Source organism: Phyllostomus hastatus, unplaced genomic scaffold (genome assembly GCF_019186645.2).
Source record: "Phyllostomus hastatus isolate PE091 unplaced genomic scaffold, TTU_PhHast_1.1 phas_contig_2600, whole genome shotgun sequence".
Classification (NCBI taxonomy): Eukaryota; Metazoa; Chordata; class Mammalia; order Chiroptera; family Phyllostomidae; genus Phyllostomus; species Phyllostomus hastatus.
Genome location: NW_025333816.1, coordinates 633 through 23,064, shown reverse-complemented (window position 1 = coordinate 23,064; position 22,432 = coordinate 633). Strand labels below are relative to the sequence as shown.

Genomic DNA, 22,432 nt, shown 5'->3' with positions numbered 1-22,432 from the left:
GCCTGTCTTAGGCTGTTTCCACCTTGGGGAATCTTACACGTCATTTGCTAACTGACCAAGCATTGGGGGCCAGGCAGGGTGAAGTAAAAGGAGCAGAAACAGTGTTCCTGCCAGGGAGATACGCTTTTGTCTTCTTGCTGGCTTATGGTTCAAGGTCATTCCCTCAGCCTTAGCCTTGGCAGGGGTTATAGCTTCAGATACCAGGCAGGGCAGTTCCCAACAGGACCTGGGATGGTTGAGGGGTGTTTCCACACACTCTTTCTTCCTCTCCACAGGCATCCATGCCCAAATGCAGATGGTACAGTTGGGGGCTGACCTAGTAAGCCTAGATCCGCAGTGAAGGTCTCCTGTAAGACTTCTGGATACACCTTCACCAACTACTGAATGCACTGGGTATGGCAGTCCCCAGAACAAGGGCTTGAGTAGAAGGGACAAAATGATGCTGAAGATAATGAAACAAAACACACACAGAAGGTCCACAGCAGAGTCATCATGGTTACAGGCAAGTACCTGAGCACAGCCTACAGAGAGCTGAGTAGCCTGAACAATGACAAAATGGCTGTATATTCCTGTGGAATAGACACAGTTCCATGACTCACATCCTGTGTGTGTCAAAACCCCTGAGAGATAAGGCAGTTGGTCAGGGATGAGGAGATTACAGCATGATGAACCTCCTACCTTCCTCCCACACAATCAATATCTGAGACCAGGAAGGATGCTGCTACATGCATGTCAGATACTCGGGGAGCCAGATGCAGTGCAAGGAAGTGTCTGGGAAGATACTCCTGAGGGGACCCCTGTAGTTTACTGTGATTGTGCTTGGGGCACATTGGGAGCCTCCTTGTCTTTGAAATGAGGAGTGTTCATGGAGGTGTCATCTGGGAATCCTTGGTGTGGTCAGCTTTGGGATTGAACTCTAGTGTCTCATAGAAAGTTCAAGGACACTCCCCTATGTCTCAAAAACGGAATGTGTTTGGGAAAATGAGAGTACTTTAAAGTCAAGAAAAAAAATATGTTCTTGCCTCTGATCAAGCATCACAGAGATGGTGCTGTGGCAGCAAAGTAGAAGGTTGGCAGGTGTTTCAGGATCCAGCACAGTCTTTGACACCTCAGTGTTCCTTCAGTCCTCCCTCAGGGTGAGATTCTAAGAAGTATCCTCACCTGAGACCACAGCCCTGTGAGTGTCACTGTCCCTTGACCACTTTTTTTTTAATCTTTATTTTTTTTAAGATTTTATTCATTCATTTTTAGGGAGGGAAGGGAGGAGAGAGAGAGAGAGAGAGAGAGAGAGAGAGAGAGAGAGAGAGAGAGAGAGAGAGAGAGACAGGGAGAGACAGGGAGAGAGACATCAATGTGCGGTTACTGGGGGTTACGGCCTGCAACCCAGGGATGTACCCTGGCTGGGAATCGAACCTGGGACACTTTAGTTCCCAGCCTGTGCTCAATCCACTGAGCTATGCCAGCCAGAGTTCCCTTGACCACTATTAATGTCAGCACACAGTAGGGTACAGTGTAGGGACACATTCAACAATAATAGTCCCACATCCAACCTGCACTATGTTCCTATGACAACTGAACCGATCACACACCTGGCACTGCCATCTATACACATCTATTCTTGCAGAATCTGGAGGTCAGAGCAAGTGTGGCAGCTGAAATGAGGTTCATTCACTAACCCTAGGAATTCAGCCCCCATGCATGGAGTCCCTTTTCCTATATTTCACCTTGATACATTCAGGACATCAGGTTCAAGTTCAGTGGACACCCATCAAGTACGACTCTAGTTACACTTTCCCATGAATCTCATGCAGACATGAATAGGGGCAGAGAGAAAAAGAGGAGATGGCTCTTCTGAAATTAACTACAGAAGAACCAGGACTAATCTACTCCCTCTCCTGCTCTCTGATTACAGCCACTTCACATGTGCATGTAAACACAGATCCTGAGTGAGCATCAGGCTGAGCCAGCAATGATGAACAGTTTTAACATAAAGTTAGATCCACCAGATCCAGTATTGGGAAGTGTTTTGAATGACTTATTCATCCCATAATCAATGGATAAATACAAATTGTGTTCTTCCTATCAATTATTATTTTATTTAAATCAACCACTTTCTATTAGTGGTTTCCATAATCAAACTCCTAAAATGTCAACACACTTACTATCCAATTGCTTCCTACATCTTCAACAAAGCAGATCTCGTCATGACTGAGTTTCTTCTGTCCAAATATTTAAATCTGGTTTTGCTGCAGAGTCCAGTGACTAAAAACAAAAGGAGGCAGTGATGCTGCTGCACATTTAGCACCACATTCTATTGTATGAAGATGACCTGGGAGAACAGTCTGCTTATCTGTAGAGTTTATTTTCATGTCTCCAGTGACACACACAGATGCTCCATGCCATGCAACACTGGATCCACATGCTCTAGGGTCACCCTCTGTTCTTAGTTCATACTCTGATTGCCTTGTAGGGGAAACACGGTCAATTGGAACTTCCTCTGAACTGAACAACCACCTCCTGCTCTTTTAATTCTCCTTCTGCTTATGAGTATCGAATCCTCTTGGTGAGTTCATTACTGCTGAATTTCAAAGGCATCACTCATGTTAAATCGCTCTATTTTATGGGAATTTACTCTTCTAGCTCATGCACCATCTTGATACTTCGATGTCACACTCTGGGACCATGTAGTTCATCTTTCCGTCCAAAATCAGAGCTCCGTATATAGCAGGAAGGCATGCAAATGGGGCCCCTCTGCTTGTGAAAAGCAGCCCAGCCCTGACCCTGCAGCTCTGGGACAGGAGCCCAGCCCAGGATTCCCAGGTCTTCAAAGTCCGTGCTCAGGACAGAATATAGACCACTCACCATGGAGTTTGGGCTCAGCTGGATTTTCCTTGTTGCTATTTTAAGAGGTAATTTATGGAGAATGACAGACACACTGAGCATGCTAGTGGACATGACTGAGAGAAAAGTTAGAGGGTGACAGTTTCCTAACCAACATCCTTGTGTTTGCAGGTGTCCAGTGTGATGTGCAGCTGGTGGAGTCTGGGGGAGGCTTTGTGAAGACTGGGGGTTCCCTCAAACTCTCTTGCCTGGCCTCTGGACTCACCTTCACTAAGTACGATATGAACTGGGTCCGCCAGGCTCCAGGGAAGGGGCTAGAATGGGTCTCATACATTAGGTATGATAGTGGTAGCACATACTATGCCAACTCTGTGAAAGGCCGATTCACCATCTCCAGAGACGATGGCAAGAACATGGTCTACCTGCAAATGAACAACCTGAGAGCTGAGGACACAGCCGTGTATTACTGTGCGAGTGGCACAGTGAGGGGAAGTCACTGTGAGCCCAAACACAAACCGCCTTGAAGGAGACAAGAGCACTGGGCTGCTGGGGGCGCTCAGGACACCAGGGGGCGCTCAGGGCACACTGAGCACAGGGACTAGGTTGGGAGCAGCTGCAGATGCATTTTAAGGGCTGGTTTTCGGGCAGGTGTGGGGTTACTCTCCACACAGCAGTTTCCCTCTTGGAGCGTCCCTCCCTTCATGCTTCTGTGCTGACCCCTTCAGTATCTGAGTTACAGAGGCTTGTTGTCAGAGGAGGAAAAGTCTCTCACATGCTCCAAAGTCAAGGAGTCACATACATTTGTTCTCTTATTCTAATGAAACATCAACTAATGATCAAATCTCCTGACTCAAATCAGCTGATTCCATCAGAGGCTCTGCTAGGAACAACAAGCAGCCCATCCCCGTGCAGCTGAGTGTCCAAGCCAACCACCAGCAGGACCCACGCTTGCTGGACAATGGGCTCCAGAGTTGTAGGAACCCAGTCCTGGGTGGGGGGAAGAGACAAGGGTGATAGTCATTGCCTTAATTCCACATCCATGACATCAGTAGAAGTTGGCATCATGTGGACATAGAGGGACCCCCCACCATACCATGGTGTGGATGTGCAGGGTGATGATGTCACACACACAGAGGGACTATGGAAAAGTTTGTCCCTTCATTGAGGAGTCTGTTGAGATCAGGGAGGACCTTTCAGCATTCCAGGGGTGGCTGCGTCATATCAGATAAGGGGCCTGGTCCAGCTTTTATTGTTCACCCCTGAGCAGGGTCCTGCTCACAGGAGTGGTTTGTGTGGTTTGCATCTCCCACCTGCATCAAACTAGGGAGAATCCCTACTTCTATGTCAGATTCCTCAGGTGTGCACAGGAGGAGAGATAATGCTTTACTTTAACATGTCAGCATCATCCATAAAACACTACAGCCTTGGTCCTTATTTCAAAGAACACCTAGGAAACATGAGTGAGAACACTGAGCCACCAACCATTATGGGTAGAAAATTATTTCAGTCCCTAGAAAATACGGGTGATGGTTATATGTAAGCAATAATGAAAATAATTAACACATTACATGACATCTTATTTCCATTCTAGCATGTAACCTGTCCACTCTCCAAGGTCGTCAACTTGTTCTGAGAGATGTGGGTCTGGTTTCTGCTCCCAAAGGTTAGAACCTTCCACAGGATTATGGGCATTCTATGTGGGGAGCTCTACTGATGTAGCTTTCCACCTGGGTGGAGTTGTTATTTGATTCATTTGTTGTTTCTATGAGCTTGTGCTTTTGTCACTCAAAAGCTCACATGTTAAAACCAGAGGCCCATGGGTTATATTAAGAGGTGGGACCTTGGGACAAGTGATGGTCCTAAGGTGGAGCTCTTCTGAACAGCATTAGGGCCTTTATAACAGAGGACTCAGGGAGCTCCTTTGCCCCAACCACCCTCTGAGATCACAGCGAACGAACAGCCAGCTAGTAATCGGGTTCTTACCACACATCAAATCTGCCAGCATCTGTTGTTTGACACCCCACCTCCAGATCTGTGAGAAATACATGCCTTTCCTTGGCAATGACCCAGCCCACAGTAGTTTGTTACAGCACCCAGGGTGGATTAGGATTGAAGTGTAATGTGACCACAAGGGCTGACTCACTGGAGATTTGCTGCCATATTTTCTTTAAAAGGCACAGCATGAGTGTCCTTCCAGTGATGTTCATGGGCATTTTTTTTTCTGGTGTTTTCTTCCACAGACAAATTCTCTTAGTAGTAGGTGATAGGAGACTCCTAAGCACATGTAGAAGGAAGACAGCAATAGAAGTGGATATAGTCTATGAACTATTTCAGTATTTACCACATCAGCATGGATCCAGGTCCAGGATTCAAGGGAGGTAAGATGCAAAAACATATAGTGCCCCCAGTCACCTCATTACAGGACATGGCTGATGTTCTTGAAGGTGTGGAGATTAACAGCACTCAGAAGGAGCACTGGCCAAAGGGATTTGAGGGTACATTTAGATTTTATCTTTTAAACTAATCGTGTCATATTTTCAACCTTCCCAGAGGTCATATGTAATGACAGTGTGACATTTGGATAATAGTAACCCCTTCCTGAATAATCATTATTGTGCTGTGTGCACCTCAGTTACTTGATGTCACAGTTGGTAAGTCATTGGGGGAAGAGGGGAATGTGACTGTGCACAGAGGGTGTCCAGGGGGATTAAAATGCATGACATGTGTTTATTGCTTCTTCTCATTCTTTTTCTTGATGCTGATGGACTCTCTCAGTGCACAGATGTATAATGGACAGAAATTCTGTCTTGAAATCACAAAGATCTGTTCTTGCAGTAACCACTGACCTAAGACCCAGAGGCTGAAGATGCAGGTGGACCTCTGTGTTCATCTGCATCTTCCCTTCAACCCTTCCAGGCTCGACAGGTCCATGGTATTCATGCAGATGAAACAATATTAACTGAGCCATTGGGATTCCCAGCATGCCTTTATTCTTGGGTGTGCCACCTTTGCAAGCTGCAAGCTGCATGTCTATCTGCATGTCTCATACCGTGGCCCTTGCTCCCAGCATGGCACCCATGCTGGTACCTGTCCTCTTCCATGTATCTCATCATCACCCCCAGAATGGAGTCCCTACCTGTTTAAGTACTAGAGGGGAACCACACCGATAAGATGCCAGAACATTACATAAGATAACTGAATTCTGTGCATGTGAGCCCACTTCATGTGATGGGAACAGTTTATTAGACACAGTCTCAAGGCTATGAGAACATTAGTTATCAGGCCCCTCCAAGGCCATGGGGGCACTGCTTCCTTTAGCTACCCAGGCACCTGGGTGATGAAGCCAGACTCCCTCCACCTACCCTACAACCTCTGTGTGTGTGTTGACTCGTAGACAAGGTTGCACAGAGAATATATTCTGAGCCGAATAGCATGAAACACCGTGCAAGTGAAATATTACTGTAAATTAAATTGTGTAAAAGTGCCAGATGGTAGAAATTAGCAAAAACAATAATAACTATACAGCATGCAGACTAACCAGCCTCGTATAAAATTCCCACCATCACAATGGAGGTGCTTGTCCCTCTGATCCCAGTGGGGATCCTCATCCAGATTATTCACTTCTCTGTCCATAAGTGGAGAGGCACATGCAAGTGGGGTGCTTCATGTGCTGACAAACCAACCCCCACCACTGTCCCTGCACCTCTGAGAGAGCAGGCCCAAGCTCCAGGTCTCTGCAGTTTGCATTCATTGTTGCAGTTATCACAGAGGAAACACCATGAACTTTGGGCTGAGGTGGACACTAATTCTGATGCTTTTACATGTAGCATTATGAAGAACCTGGGGATTTGAGTTTCTCTGTGTGTATGCCCCTCCTAAAGAGAATATCCTGTCTGAAGATGCACAATATGGGTTGGACCTGGGGGACCCCTGAGACAGCCTGGGGTTCTCTGAGACTCTGCTGTAAATGCTTTGGATTCAGTTTCAGAGGCTATTATATAACCTGGATCGGCCAGCATCCAAGAAGGAGACTGCAGTAGATAAGTGTTGTTAACAAATAAAGCTAACTATCATACTACAGAATGCACCGCATCAGTGAAAGACACTTTCACCATGTGAAGAGATGATTTGAGAAGCACTGCCTATCTGCAAATGAGAGTCAAGAGCACAGTCCTGCATTATAGCATGGGAAACACAGAGAGGGCACGTCAGTGTGAACCCTGACACAATCCTGTGGCAGGAGGGGCTTCAACCAACAGGGGGCGCCCAGGACCTATGAGTTCTGCAGGAGCAGGACAATTGAAGTTTAATGAAGGCTTAACTTCATTTCTGGCCGAGGACCTTCCTCTCTATGTTATATTCAACATGTAGATGCCTATGAAAGCAATCACCACAATGAGCCTAAGTGGTTGCTTCTCCCCTATCTAAATACACTAGGCAGACACATGTGATCTCTGACTTGGACGTTTTCCCTTAAATGGCTTTGTTGTGACAGTTTTGGTTTTTGTTTGACTGGATCACAAGCTGCCCAAAGACTTGGCTGAAAGTCATTTCTTGGTTTGTGCATAGTTTGCTTATAGATGATCCAGGCCTGTGAACTGGTGTCTCAGAAAGGCTGATTTCACCAATATGGGTGGGCACCCTCCACTCCACTGAGGGACTGACTAGAGCAGATAGTAAATGAGAGAAAATTAACCCCTTCCCACCTGCATCCTGAAATCTGGAGCTGGGGCAGAAGTCTTCTCCTGCCCTGGGCACCCTGGTGCTCAGCATGCAGACCAGGCTTAGTTAAGAAAGCAGCTCTCCTGTGTCTGCTGCCACAACCTCAACTCATGGGTTTTTGGATGACTCAGAGTCATAATGAGAGTATCATGTAAATGTAAATGAAAATACACATATTGTGGGCCAGCTTCCTTGAAGAAGCAGGGCCAATGGTTTCATAAAGCAGAGTGTGTACAAGTATTCCCAGTAGAACACACAACTGTTAACCTGAATCAGTAGAGGGAACATGGTGAACTATGTGGAATAACGGGGAAGGTTGGAGCAAGCCAGACAAACTTTGACAGAAGCAGCGGAGGAAACTGGCTCAGAGCTTTATTTTTCAATGTGGTGGGAGAGGCAACTTCTGCTTGGAGTGCTGTGCATCATTTCAATCCCCCATTGACATCTAAGGGGAGACCCCAGATTCTTGTCAGATTTCCCATGTTGGAGCCGATGGAGAAGAGGCAGGAAAGACCCATCAGTTGTCAGCAGTGAAACATGAAGGCAAATAGAGTCTCACTACCTATTCCATCTGACAACTATAAAATACATGGACACACATGAGATAAGGAGTCATTATGTGTGGACAACCACTTCATGCATAGAAAATGAAATGCATGACTATTAGAAAGCAAGTGATGATGAAGGTGAAAAATATGATGATTATGATGGGATGAGACAGGGATATTGGTCCTTTGAAACTACCTCTCCTCTTCCAGACACACTGTGGCTCCTCCAGGCCGGGATGCTCTCTCTTCCCTGTAAGTGCTGAGAGGTTTCATAAAGGGATCCCCAGTGAATCATGCAGCTTGGAAGAGTCAGTGTGTGACCAGGTCAGTAAAAATACCAAAGAGGTCCAAGTCTGAATACCTGGACCTGTGATAGTGTTACCTTATTTAATAGGCACTGTGAAAATATGCATGTGGGTAACAAGGAGCCCCCTTTCCACCCAGGTGCTATAACATGCTCCTTATTTCTCTTAATCTTTACCTGTATAGTTCTAGAGTTTCTCTTTCTAAGCAACCTGTGTTTATAATTACTTAGGTATTCTCTAAGATGATATAGTCTCTATCATGCCCTGTGCCTCCTTCTGGGTCTTCAGTTGAAATTTCTTCACACTCATATGTCTAGTTACACTCAGTTCATGAACATGGAACATATTCCTGTGTGTGACTCAAACAAAATCCAGCATCTACAGCTGACCCAGTTCCAAAGTCACTCCCACATTGTGGGTAATTTTTCCGCCAACCCTCCCCTCCTGATACTACAACCTATCGTAATCCGTATGGCTGCTGTAATAAATGAACAAGGACAATGTAACCTGGTCAGTATCTGGGGATTTTTGTAGAAACATTCCACACAAAAATATCATTAAAATAGTGATGAATTGACCTTTATTAAAATGAAATGTATCTGTTCTACCAAACCACCAACAATTCCACTGAAGGAATTAAAAGACAATCATAGAGAATATACTTCCAAGTCATATGTCTGATGAAAGAGTTTATTATACATTAAGAATGTTAGAAAATTAGGAAAGTGCTAATCAACATTTTTAATCTGTCTGAAAGATGCATGAGGATTTTAAAGTGTCACCTATTCATCTAGTCCACCATTTCTTCGTATGCTCAGTAAGGTGAGGCTGTCCTCTCATCGAATTCCAATGTGTCTCATGACAGGTGATCCCCTAACCTAGACTTATGTATTGATTGTGTTCAATAGAATAGACACCCCCGCAGAGGTCCCAGAAAGGCAGGGTACCTTACCACAGTCCCTCCCAACTTATAAGAAGAGTTTCCTACAAGCAAAATTTGATTCCAGCTTCAGGGTCCGTCAACCCCTGGTCTGTGGAAGCTCTAGCTCTCTCCTAAGACAGGGATAAGTTCTCTGAACAATCACTTATACAATCCCTGGAAAATAATTTGGATATGCATTTTAAAACACAAAAGCCCACAATTATTAGAACCATCCCATAGCCCCCATGACCCAGACATGCAAATTCAGTCCTTCAAACCAAGTCTTTGGATTTTGTTATTTTAATTATTATGCAAGGTGTAAAAGACCGCCTGCTCAGTGAGTTGCTTAGTGTACTGGAGTTGCTGATGAAGCTCTAGCTGGAGTTGCTAGATGTCCCTTGAGATTGAAAGTAAAGGCTTCTCACTAGTGACGTTGGACCCCCTCCCATGAGTGCTGACTGGAGCTCTGCTTCAGGGGGTGGGCCACAACCTAGAGAAGCCTGCAGTGCAAGTGAATTGTTGGCGAGTGACAAGAGCATCTTCATCATCCATACTATTTCTTACTGGATCAGGGGAATCCAATGGGATGAAGGTGGGCCATGGAGTAGGGTAGCTTTTTCTATGATATGGCTTCACCCTCTTTGCTGGCTGCTCCAAGGGTCCTTCTGGAGGGGAAATTCCAGCATACACTCCTCCATAAATTAATAAATCAGCACTCCTTTGTGGCTGGTGAGGGATGAACAGCCATTCATAATACACATTTGGGGGTTAACTGTCTAGTTTGAATTGCTTGATTGACAAGACTTAGCTTGGCTCTCGTGAACAGGGAGAGGCACTTCCATGAAGTTAATTGGGTGTTTCTTCTTCTCTTAGTTTCCGCCCTTAAAAGAGATTAGGGTGGTTCCCAACACTTGGTTGCCTGGTTCAAATGGGCAGGGAGCAGTGCGAACTAGGCTCCCAGCAGCATAGTCTGAGAAAAGCCAGAGTTTAAAAAGTGTCACCTTTTTTTCCTGTGCTTGGAAAGACAGGCCCCCTTGCTGTTTCTGCAAGTTGTAATGAGCTTGAGCAGAGAGTTAACTGCCTTGTTCTCTGGACCTGGTAGCTACAAGTTTTAGAATCTGCAGGGTTTCAAAAACCCAGGTGCTTATTTTTCCCTCTCATTTTTTTTTCTACTTCTGTTTCCCTCCTTTCTAACTCACTCTAATGCCCTTCCTTCCCATGCTGCACATGGATATTCTTTTCCTTTATTCCTTCTTTCCCTTCTCTTTCACAGTCCTTCACTTCATTAATTTCATCTTTCTCTTTCTTTTCTATCACTTCTTTGATTCTTACTTTTTTTTAAAGATTTTATTTATTTATTTTTAGAGAGGGAAGGGAGAGAGAGAGAGAGAGAGAGAGAGAGAGAGAGAGAGAGAGAGAGAGAGAGAGAGAGAGAGAGAGGCATCAATGTGCGGTTGCTGGGAGTTAGGGCCTGCAACCCAGGAATGTACCCTGGCTGGGAATCGAACCTGGGACACTTTGGTTCCCAGCCCGCGCTCAATCCACTGAGCTACACCAGCCAGGGCTTGATTCTTACTTTTTTATTTTTTCCTTTTTCCTTACACAATCACCCTTCAGCTTGCACAGACCGTCTTTGGTTTACACAAACCCTCTTGGACTTACAAAACCCTTCTTCAACTCTTCTAGCCCATTTTAGTTTGCCCTTTAAACTTGTCCAGGCATAACCAACTTTAGAATGACCCACATTCAATCCTATATTATTTTCAAGATATAATGCCATAATTTTATACCTTTCATTATCACAACCTATATTTTTCCCACTTAAAATTCTCAACTTTCAGGAACAACAAAATAAGTAATTAGTATGTTTTAGATTGACAACTTTATGAACACATTTCACAACTTTCAGAAACAGTTTTTTCTCCACTGGCAAATTCATTTGCATTTTTTATTCTTGGTGATTACTGCATTTCTTGAGTATGTTCAAAGTGAGCTGTCTCATTATCTAGTGCCCTTGACAACTTCAGGGAGGCTGGAGAAGAGGGAGGGAGCAGACAGCAGAAGTGACAGTGCTTGTTCCCAGGACCAAAACAGTTTCTGAGCCCCCAGAAGGGGATTCAGAGTGATTAAAGAACATTTTCACATTGTTTTTCTTCCTGAACCTTTTACTGTCTGAGAGGGGAATAAGATCTCTTTCCCTCTTTAAACAAGCAATTTAAACTCTTCCTGAGTAGAATCCTTATGATGTAACAGCATTAGAGATCTCATCCCATTTACCAGAGGTTTAGCAAAACATTTCAAGACTGAGACTGAGATGCTCCTTTAAAAACAGAAACAAAAACAAAGTTCTGAAGCAAGTAGAACATTCAAGCAAACCAGTATTCTCAAATTAAATCTTCTAAGAGAAGGGAGAGAGACACTAGCCTTAGAATCATATCTGACACCACCTGCTGCTACAAATGACCCTTACAGAAATTAAATTGTGTGAAGCCCAAACATCAGAGACACTATCTCACACCAACAAGTACAGTGAGTAAATTTTAAGGCCCAAATGGCACAGACCCAATAAGCAGAGACAGAAGATTCTAGGGTTTTATAAAACAATAAAATTCAAACCAAGTCTCCCAAAACACAAGAAATCAAACAGCCCTGATTCCACTTACCTAATGCAAAGTGGCTGCAAGAGAGGTGGCCCCAGAAGAAATTTCGTTTCCTTTATCATAGACACACCAGCAGCATAACCAAAAACCTCTTGGTACTTCTGGGCCCTTATGTGGGACAAAAGGCACCAAATCCCATTTGTCTGAATGTGCCTGTCTGCAGCAATAGCTCGTAGCCTCTGTCCCTGTTCATCCAACAGATGTGGGAAGAACTCTGTCCAGCAGCATGCTCTTCCCATCTGCCGCAGATAGTAAAGAAGTTGTCCTGGACACAGTCTTTCTGTTCTGGTGGAAAAGGGGTTAGCAATTCCCTGTAGTGGAGAGCACCCCACGTTCTTCTCCCAAATGGCTTTTATTGAGAATGGTATGTGTGGGTGTATACAGCGTACATGCATAGCTCATCAATCAATGTCAAAAAGAATATACTCATACAGAAATGGGTGTTATCTATAGATAAAAATTGAAGGAACATAGAGTTTTGTCATAGGTCAGGGTCTGTTAGTCATGCCGGTGCCAGAGAGTCTTTCAGACATGTTTCATGAGATAAGGACTTTACTCCTTATGCTTTGAATTCAAACATCTGGGTTATATCACCAGGGCTATACAAAACAAAGCAGAACAAGCTTCAAAGGATACAATGTACATTCGAGCCCTTATTCCCATGGGAACCCTCCTTGTTAGAGTTGGGCCATGTCTGTCACCTGTGTTACCTGGTTTTCCAGGGAGACTTATTAGCCCCTTTCAGAGCTTGTTCTCATAGGGCTGCAATCTTGGAAACCAAGCAAAGTGGTCCCCAGCACAGGGCTTCTTCAGGAGCAATGCACATGGAGGTTAAGGCTTGTTTTAATCTCTATCCCAGAGCTTCCTTCCCACCTCACCTTCAGCGTGTAGATACATAAGAAACTGTTCACCCCAATGTGTCTAAAGTAGTTGCATCTCCATCTAAATACATTAAGCAGGCACATATAACCAAGATCTAAGAAACTGTTCCCCTAAATACCTGCATTGTGTCTGCTAATTTTCCTGTTAGTTTGAGTAGATAACAAGGTGCCAACACCTTTGCCTGAAAGGCATTCTTGGGTCTGTCCATAGTGTGTTTACATGTGAACTTCACTTTGAATTCTGGTGCGGTAAAGCAGAATGTTCTCCTCAATGTGTGTGGGCACCTTCCACGCCACTAAATGGCTGACTGGAACAAACAGTGAAGGAGGGAAGACTAAGCCCTTTTTACCCATGTGATGAATACTGGAGCTGGGGCAGGGGTCTTGTCCTGTCCTGGGCACCCTAGTCCTCAACATTTAACTCAGGCTGAGTTATGACAGCAGCTCTCCTCTGTCTGCTGCCAGCCACCAGAGCTCATTGCAATTTAGGAGGTTTCATTATAAAGACAATGAGCATCGACTACTTGTAAATGTAAATGTGCATGTCTGTTTGCTTCTCTGGAGGACCATGGCTCTTCTGTGTAAAGAAGAGGGAATGCAAGTTTGCCCTTCACAGGGAATGATCCCATCAGAGAACACTCCTGTTTTTATTGGAAACAGTACTGGACACTCAGTGAGCACGAGGGAGGATCCCATTAATGTCAGGCTACCAATTGCAAAGCTGTTTCCTAATATCCCCCGTGTTTTAGTCTGTTGATGACTATTGAAAATTCAGGAGCCTTACGATGACTCTGAGATCACTTAGGGTGGAATGAGCAGTACTGCATGGCATCAGAGCTCACTGTGACAGCGTCAGCAGACTAAGCTGATTGCCAGCCAAGGCCACAAGTCCTCAGTGATTGATCTTGCAAATGACTTTTTCCATATTGATCTCAGACAATATCCAAATGCAACCTGCTTTCATGTGGGAATATCAATGATGCATATACACTGAAACAAACAAACAAACAAAAGAAGATGTATTTGACTAATCTTATTATTGTGAACATTTACCAAGAAGTATGTCTGCTTGATACAGGTGCCAAGGGCAGTAATGCATGGTAATGACAAGATCAACATAGAAGGTAATGATGCAGTGACTCCAATGACTTGGTGGCACATGGAACTGACATGTGCTTGATAAATCCAGCACAGGTGCATAATCCTGTGGAAATGGGGACTTTATCTTACTCTCTTACGTAGAAACCATCTGTCACATTCTTCATCCAGTGAAAACCAGAATAAATGTCCATGCCTGACCCAGAAACTGAGAACTTAGTGCCTGCTGGGCTGCTGGATTTTAGGACATGGAGTCCTCATGGGAAACATCACACAGCCCCTCCATGACTGACCCCAGAGAAGACCAGCTTAGAAAGGGGGCCTGAGTAACAACCAGCAGCACCTGAGTTTTCCCCTGTGATGCCTTGATCAGTGTGGGAGTGTCAATGATGGTTGGACCAGAAACCCAGATGGAAGAGGAGATGGTGGTTCCAGCAGCCCCTGACAAGTGCAGCTGTGGGTCACTGAGCAGTGGCTCTGTTTCTGTGCAGGATGCTGGGATCTGAGGTCCTCAAGACAGGTGGTAGAAGGGAAGACAAGCATTAGGATGGAGAATCAATACAGGAAGAAAAGCCAGGGTGTCCCTCACAGAGTTGACCTCACTCACCTAACAAGTCACACTCAGGCTTAGAACTCATGTGGAGGCCCATCCCATAGGTAGGAACTGGGGAGAAAGGAGCCTTCAAGAGCATTGCCATGAAACTCATCACTGTATGTCTGTGTGTAAATAATTGAGCAACATAAATGTGGTGGGATTAGGGCCTCATGCAGGGTCCTCAGATGGGACCTTCAAACAGAGGAATCTGAGGACACCAGAGGCTTCCAAAGGCCCCAAGAACTTCCAGACTCAGAAGTGTTGGCAGTGACAGTGCATTGGGCAGCTCCAGGAAAGGGGCTCCCTGGTGGCTCATGTAGCCCTTCTTTGGAGGTTCCCTGCAGAGTCAGTGGGGGTTAGTAAAATTAGATATCTGTGTCTAGAGATGTCAAAGCGCATTGTGTTACTGTGGAAGCATTCTGAAGTCAGGGTTCTGTCTTCAATTCTCAACTAGTGCCAAGGAGATGCCCATGCCCTCTGAGCTCAGACAGGACTCCCCCCTGCAGGACTCAGGCTGGACAGCAGGGGGCGTGCAAAACCCACAAGTTTAGGGCTGCAGGCCCAGCATCAGGTGGAGAAGGAGCTGGGAAGAGATTCCCTCTGAGGGCCTGCACCCCCCTCTTCCCATAAAAACACCTAAAGTCAAGTTGGTCATGTGGTGACTGCAAATACCCAATTCCATTAGAGCATTTATGAAAGTATAATACATGAAGACCACAACCAGTAAGGGTATTTCTATGGCTTCTTTCTATCTCAATTATAAGGAGCTTGACACAGGGATTATTTTATTAACTCACGACGTGGAGAATTTTGAAGACACATTGGCCCGGTAATAAGACATTCATGTACCAAGGCCAGACTGTTCCAGGTGTCTCTATGTCACTCAGAGTTGGGGTTACCATGAAAGAGCACACCCTGTGGTGTCTTGTTTCCCAGGGGAAGAGCTATTTCTTTACAGAACTTAGGGACCTGGCAGGGGACCTATATCCTCACACAGGGATTAGGACTGGGTCTATCAGACTCCCATTGAATGTGGTCTCTGTGTCCTCCAACTTTTCTCAGGTGGGGTCAGGACTTCAGCTATGAAACACTATCCCTAATGAATATGCAGAGGAGATAGGTAGACTAGGTTGAATATGAGTGTGTCTGGTCCCTGAGAGCATCACCCATGGCAACACCCTCCCCTACAGAATCTTGACAGCATATCCCTTCACAGTGGACTGGAGCAGGAAAACCCTCTACCTGGTGGCAGTGTCTATAGGTAAGAAGCTCTCTAGTCCCTGGGTTGATGAGGGTACCAAGAACAGTCAAGGGACATTTCCACACACTTATGTCTACTCTTCACAGGTGAGCCCTTCCAGGTGAAGCTGGTTCAGTCTGGGGCTGAGGTGAGGAAACCTGGGGCTTCAGTGAAGGTCTCCTACAAGGCTTCTGGATACACCTTCACAGGCTACTGCATATATTGGGTGCAAAAGGCCCCAGGACAAGGGCTTGATCAGATGGGGAGAATCCCCCAATGATAGTGAAAGAAAGTACACACAGAAGTTCCAGGGCAGAGTCACCATGACTGCAGACATGTCCATGAGTAGAGCATACATGGGGCTGAACAGTCTCAAAGCTAAAGACTTGGCCATGTGAGACACTGTGATGACCCACATGCTGAATGTGTCACAGACCATGAGAAGTGGGGCAGTTTGGCTGGGTAGAGGGCATGGCAGGGATACGGGCCTCCTGACTTCCTCACACACAGGTGGGATCTGAACTAGGACGGATGCTGCCATGGGCACATCAGAAACTCAGGGAATGTTTCAGTAGACCAGATATACCATGGGGAAGAGGCAGGGAACATGCTGCAGAAAGGGCTCCTATTATTTGTTGTCATTTTGCAGGGGGACCATTTGGAGCCTCCTGGTCTTCTGAATGAAGCGTTTCATCAAGGCTTCATCTGGGAATCCTTGGTCAGGGTTACCTTGGGGATTTGGACAAGGTGATGCCTAGCAAATTCTAGTGCATTCGCTTATTTGTGAAAACTGGACTTGTGATTGGGGAAAAGTAAGTACATGAAAGTAAAGGGGGATTTCTATGTTCTTGTCTCTCGTCCAGCATCACACAGATGGCATTCTGGCAGCAACGTCCACATTCCAGCACAGTCTGCAGCATCACAGCTTTTTTTCAGCCCTCCCTCATGGGGAAATCCTGTGGATCCTCCTCACCTGAGAGCAAAGCCCCATGAGTGCCCCTGTCTCTGAGCTAGTACTGATGTCATCACATAGCAAGGGACATCACAGGGACACCCTTGACAGTGGAATACCCACATTCAGGTCTACTGTCTTTCTATGTCAGTGGAAACAATTATCACACACCTGGCTCTGCAATCTACACACATTGTTCTTGTACATTCTGGAGGTCAGTGTGAAAGTGTCAATTCAAAGCAAGCTTCACTTACCATCCATGGAAATTCATGCCTGTGCATGGAGTACCATTTTCCATTTAGCGCATCAATACTATGAGTACATCAGGTTCAAGTTCAGAGGACGCCCATTATGTGTGGTCATGGTGACAAACTCCCATGTGTCACATGCAGACATGAATAGAGACTGTGAGAGAGAGAAGATGGTTCTTATGAAATTAACTGTCAAATAATCAGGGGGCTCCATTATACTCCCTCCCCTGCTTCCTGATAAGAGCTGTACTGAACATCCATGTAAACACAGATACTAATAGAGAGCATCAGGTTGAACCCACAATGATGATGAGTTTAACATAACATCAGATCCAATAGTTCCAGCAATGGGAGGTTATTTGAAAGATTTATTCATCCTGTAATCAGTGGATAAAGAAAATAATGCTCTTCATATAAATTATGAATTTATTTTTACCTGCTATTTTTTGTTAATAGTTTGCACCAAGGTTTTCTATAATCAAATTTATAAAATTTCAACATACTTATTCCCCAATTTCTCATAAATCTTCACCTATGCACATCTACTTATGAATTACTTTCTTCTGCATCCCAAATGTGTGAACCTACTTTTCCCAGAGTCTACAAAATGAAAACAAAACTGAGGCAGTGAACATGCTGCATATTCAGCACCAAACTCCACTAAAGAAACATGTTCCAGGCCATACTTCCTGCTTCTGGGAAGGGTTCCCGCTTCTGTCTCCAAAAAAAAAAATAATAATAATAATAATAAAAAAACACAGACCCTCCCTCTCCTCCAACACTCTGTCCAGGAGCTCTGGGGTCACATTGTCTCCACAGTTCATAGTCTGATGACGTTGTAGAGGAAATAGGACAGATGAAAATTCCGATGACAAGAAGAGGAACCTCCTGGAATTTTAATTCTACTGTGATCATGAGCTTTGAATTCCCTTGGTGTGCTCATTACTGCTGATTTTCAAAGGCATCTCTTATTTAAAAACCTCTCATTTATGAAAATTCACTCTTCTGCATCATGCACAGATCTCATGGAGCAGTATAGGCTCAAATGTGGGGAGTAACTGGTAACAGACATGTGCCCTTAGATATGTCACACACTGGCACCATGCCCTTCATGTAAACATGCAGCCCCTGAGCTCCCTATATGGTATAAGGGAATGCAAATAGGGTCCCTCTGCTCATTAAAAGCAGCCCAGCCCTGACCCTGCAGCTCTGAGACAGGAGCCCAACCCTGGATTCCCAGGTGTTCCTCGAATCTTGTCAGGACAGAACACAGACCACTCATCATGGAGTTTGGTTTCATCTGGGTTTTCCTTGTTGCTGTTTTAACAGGTAATCATAGAAAATGGGAGCCACTGAGTGTGTGAATGGATACATCTGAGAGATAAAATGGATGGTCAAGAGTTTCCTGACCTGATGTCTTTGTGTCTGCAGGTGTCCAGTGTGAAGTGCAGCTGGTGGAGTCTGGGGGAGGCTTGGTGAAGCCTGGGGGGTCTCTGAGACTTACCTGTGCAGTCTCTGGATTCACCATCAGTAGTAGGTACTGGATGCACTGGGTCCGCCAGGCTCCAGGGAAGGGACTGGAATGGATCTCAGCAATTGCTGGTAGTAGCACATACTATGCCGACTCTGTGAAGGGCCGATTCACCATCTCCAGAGACAATGGCAAGAACGAGCTCTACCTGCAAATGAACAGCCTGAGACCTGAGGACACAGCCATATATTACTGTGGGAGTGACACGGTGAGGGGAAGTCTGTGTGAGCCCAGACACAAACCTCTCTGAAGGAGCCGGAGGTCTGGCCAACAGGGGAAACTCCGAACACCAGGGGGCGATCAGGGCCCATTGAGTACCTGGTTCAGTTCTGAAACAGCTGCAAATGCACTTTAACTGTTGAATTTCTGGAGGTGTGGGGTTAATTTTCTACACAGCAGTTTCTTTCAGAGAGCCTGACTTCCTTCATGATTCTGTGCTGACATCTTAACTATGTGAACTCAGAGGCTTGCTGTAATAGGAGGAGAATATTTTCACACACACAGGAGGCAGAAAGTCACAACATTTGCTTAATGTTATCCTAATGAATCATAGTGGAATTATTAAATCTTCATGACTGATATTGTTACAGGGTGCAGCCAAGAGGGGGGACCCCAAATGGGCATTTGAAATGGGGTCCAGAACTTAAGGTGTCCAGGAGATTTTAAGATGTTTCCAACACCCCCCCCCCCGCACCCAGGGTGTGGGTTGGGAGAAGGGACAAATGGAACAGGACCATTGAGAGCTGTTTTGCAGCTAAGCTCTGGCGTGGTCATTTAACATATCTATAGCCTTTGGCTGGTCGCTTAGATATGTTAAATAGCTGTGATCATCTCTGAGCCAGGGGAATGGAAGTAACTTCCCCACCAACAGGTGACTAGGGGCAGATCCCCCAAGCTACAGTGCCTGCGTGGGAGCTCGGAGAAGATTGGCTCCAGCACATGGGGCCACACCTGCCCAGACTCAAGATGGCAGCCCAGTAAAGCTGGAAGGATACGAGTTCTGGCATGTGAAGCCGAGTGTGGGAGGAGTCGGAAATGAGGCTGCAGAGGAAGATTGGCCACGGGGATTTAAAACTCAGACTTGGCGGCCATTAGGAAAGAGAGCCATGTGGCTTTGGCAGAGTGAGGACTCTCCCCTTCCCGCAGCCCTGAGGAGGAGAACCACGCGGCTTTGACGGAGTGGAGACTCCTGCATCCCAGAGAGAACCGTGCTGCTTTAGGAGGGAGAACCACGCGGCTTTAGCAGAGTGGAGACTCCCGCATCCCAGAGAGAGAGAACCACGAGGCCTGGACAGAGTGGGGACCCCCGCAGCTTTAGAAGGGGGAACCACCACCTGGTTTTAGCAAAGATCCTGGTGACTCAGCCGAGAGTGCTGGGAACCCAGGGAGGTCTCCCAGTCGAGAAGGAGGACTAAGAACCAGAGGACTGTCTGAGCCATGGACTTCGTTTTCCTTCCCTGAAATATGGTACTCTGGACTGGGCAAAGGGGGAAGGAAGGAAGGACTGTGTCTGTTTGTGGGTGTTTTGGGAGACTTTGGGGTTTTTGATAAAGACATTAGGTCACTACTTGAAGTTTGTATAGCATTAAATAAACATTTCCTTTCCTTTTCACGAATCTCTGGCATTGAGAGATGTCTTTCCTCTGGCGGCAGACATGACGGACCTGGGGGCCTTTTAAATAATAGTATATCGTCCCAGCCCCCCCCTGTTCTGTTCTGTAACAATATCAGCTAAATCCAACCAGATGTTCTGCTGGACCCAACAGTGCACCGGAGCCCCACACAGCTCAGAGTCCAAGCAGGTCAGCAGCAGGCACATGTTTGCTGAACAGTGGGAAAAAATGCATATCGGCTCAATGACAGAGGAAAGGTGCCCTGGAGGAGACAGTATTTACCTGACTCCATGTTCATGATGACCGATAGCAGTTGGCGTCATGTAGGTGTAGAGTGACCCCCACCCTAAATTGGTCCAGGTGTCCAGGATAGTGATGTCACACCCAAAGAGGGACTATGAAATAGTTTTTTACTTCATTGTGGAGTCTGTTGAGAGCAGGGCAGACTTTTCAGCATGTCAAGCAATGGCTGTTTTACATCAGGTAAGGAGTCTGGATCTGTATCTTCTGGTTCATCTGTGACAAGGCTGAAGAGGCTCCTGCTCACAGGATGGATTTGTGTGGTTCTAATCTCTCACCTGAATGGAACTAGAAATAATCACCACTTTCTCTATATATGGCCCACCTGTGAAAAATAGGTCAGAGAGGGATGAATCTTAAGATGTCAGCATCCAACATTAAAAAAAAAAAAAAAAAAACCCAAAAAAAAACAACAACAATAAAAACCAGATCCTTACTTCTTATTCCATCAAACTCCTAGGACTCATGAGTGAGAAAATGAAAATGAAGCAAATAACTATTATGGGTAGAACACAACTTCAGCCCCTAGAAAATTAGAATGATTGTTATATGTAAGCAAGAAGAGGAAATCATAATAATTATATGGACATTTTAGCTCAAAATTTAGGCTGAAACCTGTTCACTCTACAAAATATGCAGCTTTCTCTGAAGAACTTGCATCCCTTTTCTGCTTCAAAAGACAGAAAGTTTCCACAGGACTATAGGAATCCTCAGTTTGGGGAGATTTGCTAGAGTACACTTACAAATGGACAGAAGTAGAATTTGATTCCTTTGGTGTTCCTAAGAGTGACTTTGTCACCCAAACACTCACACATTAAAATTTGAGGCTCATGTTATGGTGTTAGAATCCCTGGCCTCAGGAGAAGAGTTGGTCCCAGCGTGGAACTCTGATGAATGGAGTCAGGGCCTTCATGAGAGAGGACTGAGGGAGCTGCTTTGCCCCATCTACCCTCTGAGATTAGAGAGAACAGCCATCTAAGAAGCAGATTCTCACCAGTCACCCAAACAATCTGCATCTAGTCTTGCATCATTCACATCCAGATCTGTGAGAAATATATTTCTTTTGTTGGCCACAGTCCTTTGTTACAGCAACCAGAATGATTTAGCACTGTAGTGTAACATGACTACACAGGTTGAATATCTAGAGTTTCACTGCTGTTTGTGTTGTAAAATGTGCACCATGTGTTTTCTTCCAGTGATGTTCCAGGGTAGTTTTTCTCTGTTATTTTCTTCCACAGATAAAGTGTTCTGATTGGACATTATGGGAAGCTCCTAAACAGATGTAGCAGAAAGGCAGCATTATATGTGTGTTTAATCCATGAACCCTTTCAATACTTAACACATCAATGTAGAGTGAGGCCCAGGTTGCACTGGAGATGAATCCCACTATTCTCCCAGTCCCCATGTTACAGGAACATGGCTGATGTGTGCTTCAGGCCATGGACAGCAGCAACACTCAGGAGGTTCATTGGCCAAGGATGTTAAAAGGTTCACTTAGGTATGAACATTTTAACTAAGCATGCCATGTTTTCAAACTTCCCAGATATTGTATATAATGACAGTGTGGCATCTGGATCATAGTATCCCCTTGTATATTAATGGTTTTTGTGTGGTGCACACATCAGTCACTTTAGGTGACAGTTGGTAAGTCATTGGGGGCAGAAAAGTAGCAGGCTAAGCACAGAGAATGTCCAGAGCAGGTAACATACTCTAAATGTGCTTGTTCCTTCTTCCCACTTCCTTTCTAAACATGGATGGACTCTCTGTGCACAGATTCACGATGGTCAGGGATTCTGTCTTGAAAGAACAAGAGAGCGGCCCTTGCAGTTACCACTGACCTCACACCCGGGAGGCTGATGATGGGAATGAATGCCCCTCTGTGTGTCGACACATGGAAAAGGTCACAAAGGACATTTCTTCTGAGGGGTATAGCATGGAACACTGTGAATGTGGAATACTTCAGTGAAGTAAAT

General features: G+C 45.3%; 2 gene segments (V, D, J or C); both read left to right on the top strand.

Moving 5' to 3' along the window:
• The first annotated feature begins 2,802 nt into the window (after nt 1-2,802).
• Nucleotides 2,803-3,365, top strand: LOC123818219. The segment is given in 2 exon segments: nt 2,803-2,909; nt 3,013-3,365. Coding segments are annotated over 2 exon segments (399 nt in total).
• Nucleotides 3,366-18,226: 14,861 nt separating this feature from the next.
• LOC123818218 lies at nt 18,227-18,796 on the top strand. The segment is given in 2 exon segments: nt 18,227-18,344; nt 18,447-18,796. Coding segments are annotated over 2 exon segments (396 nt in total).
• The last annotated feature ends 3,636 nt before the right edge of the window (nt 18,797-22,432 follow it).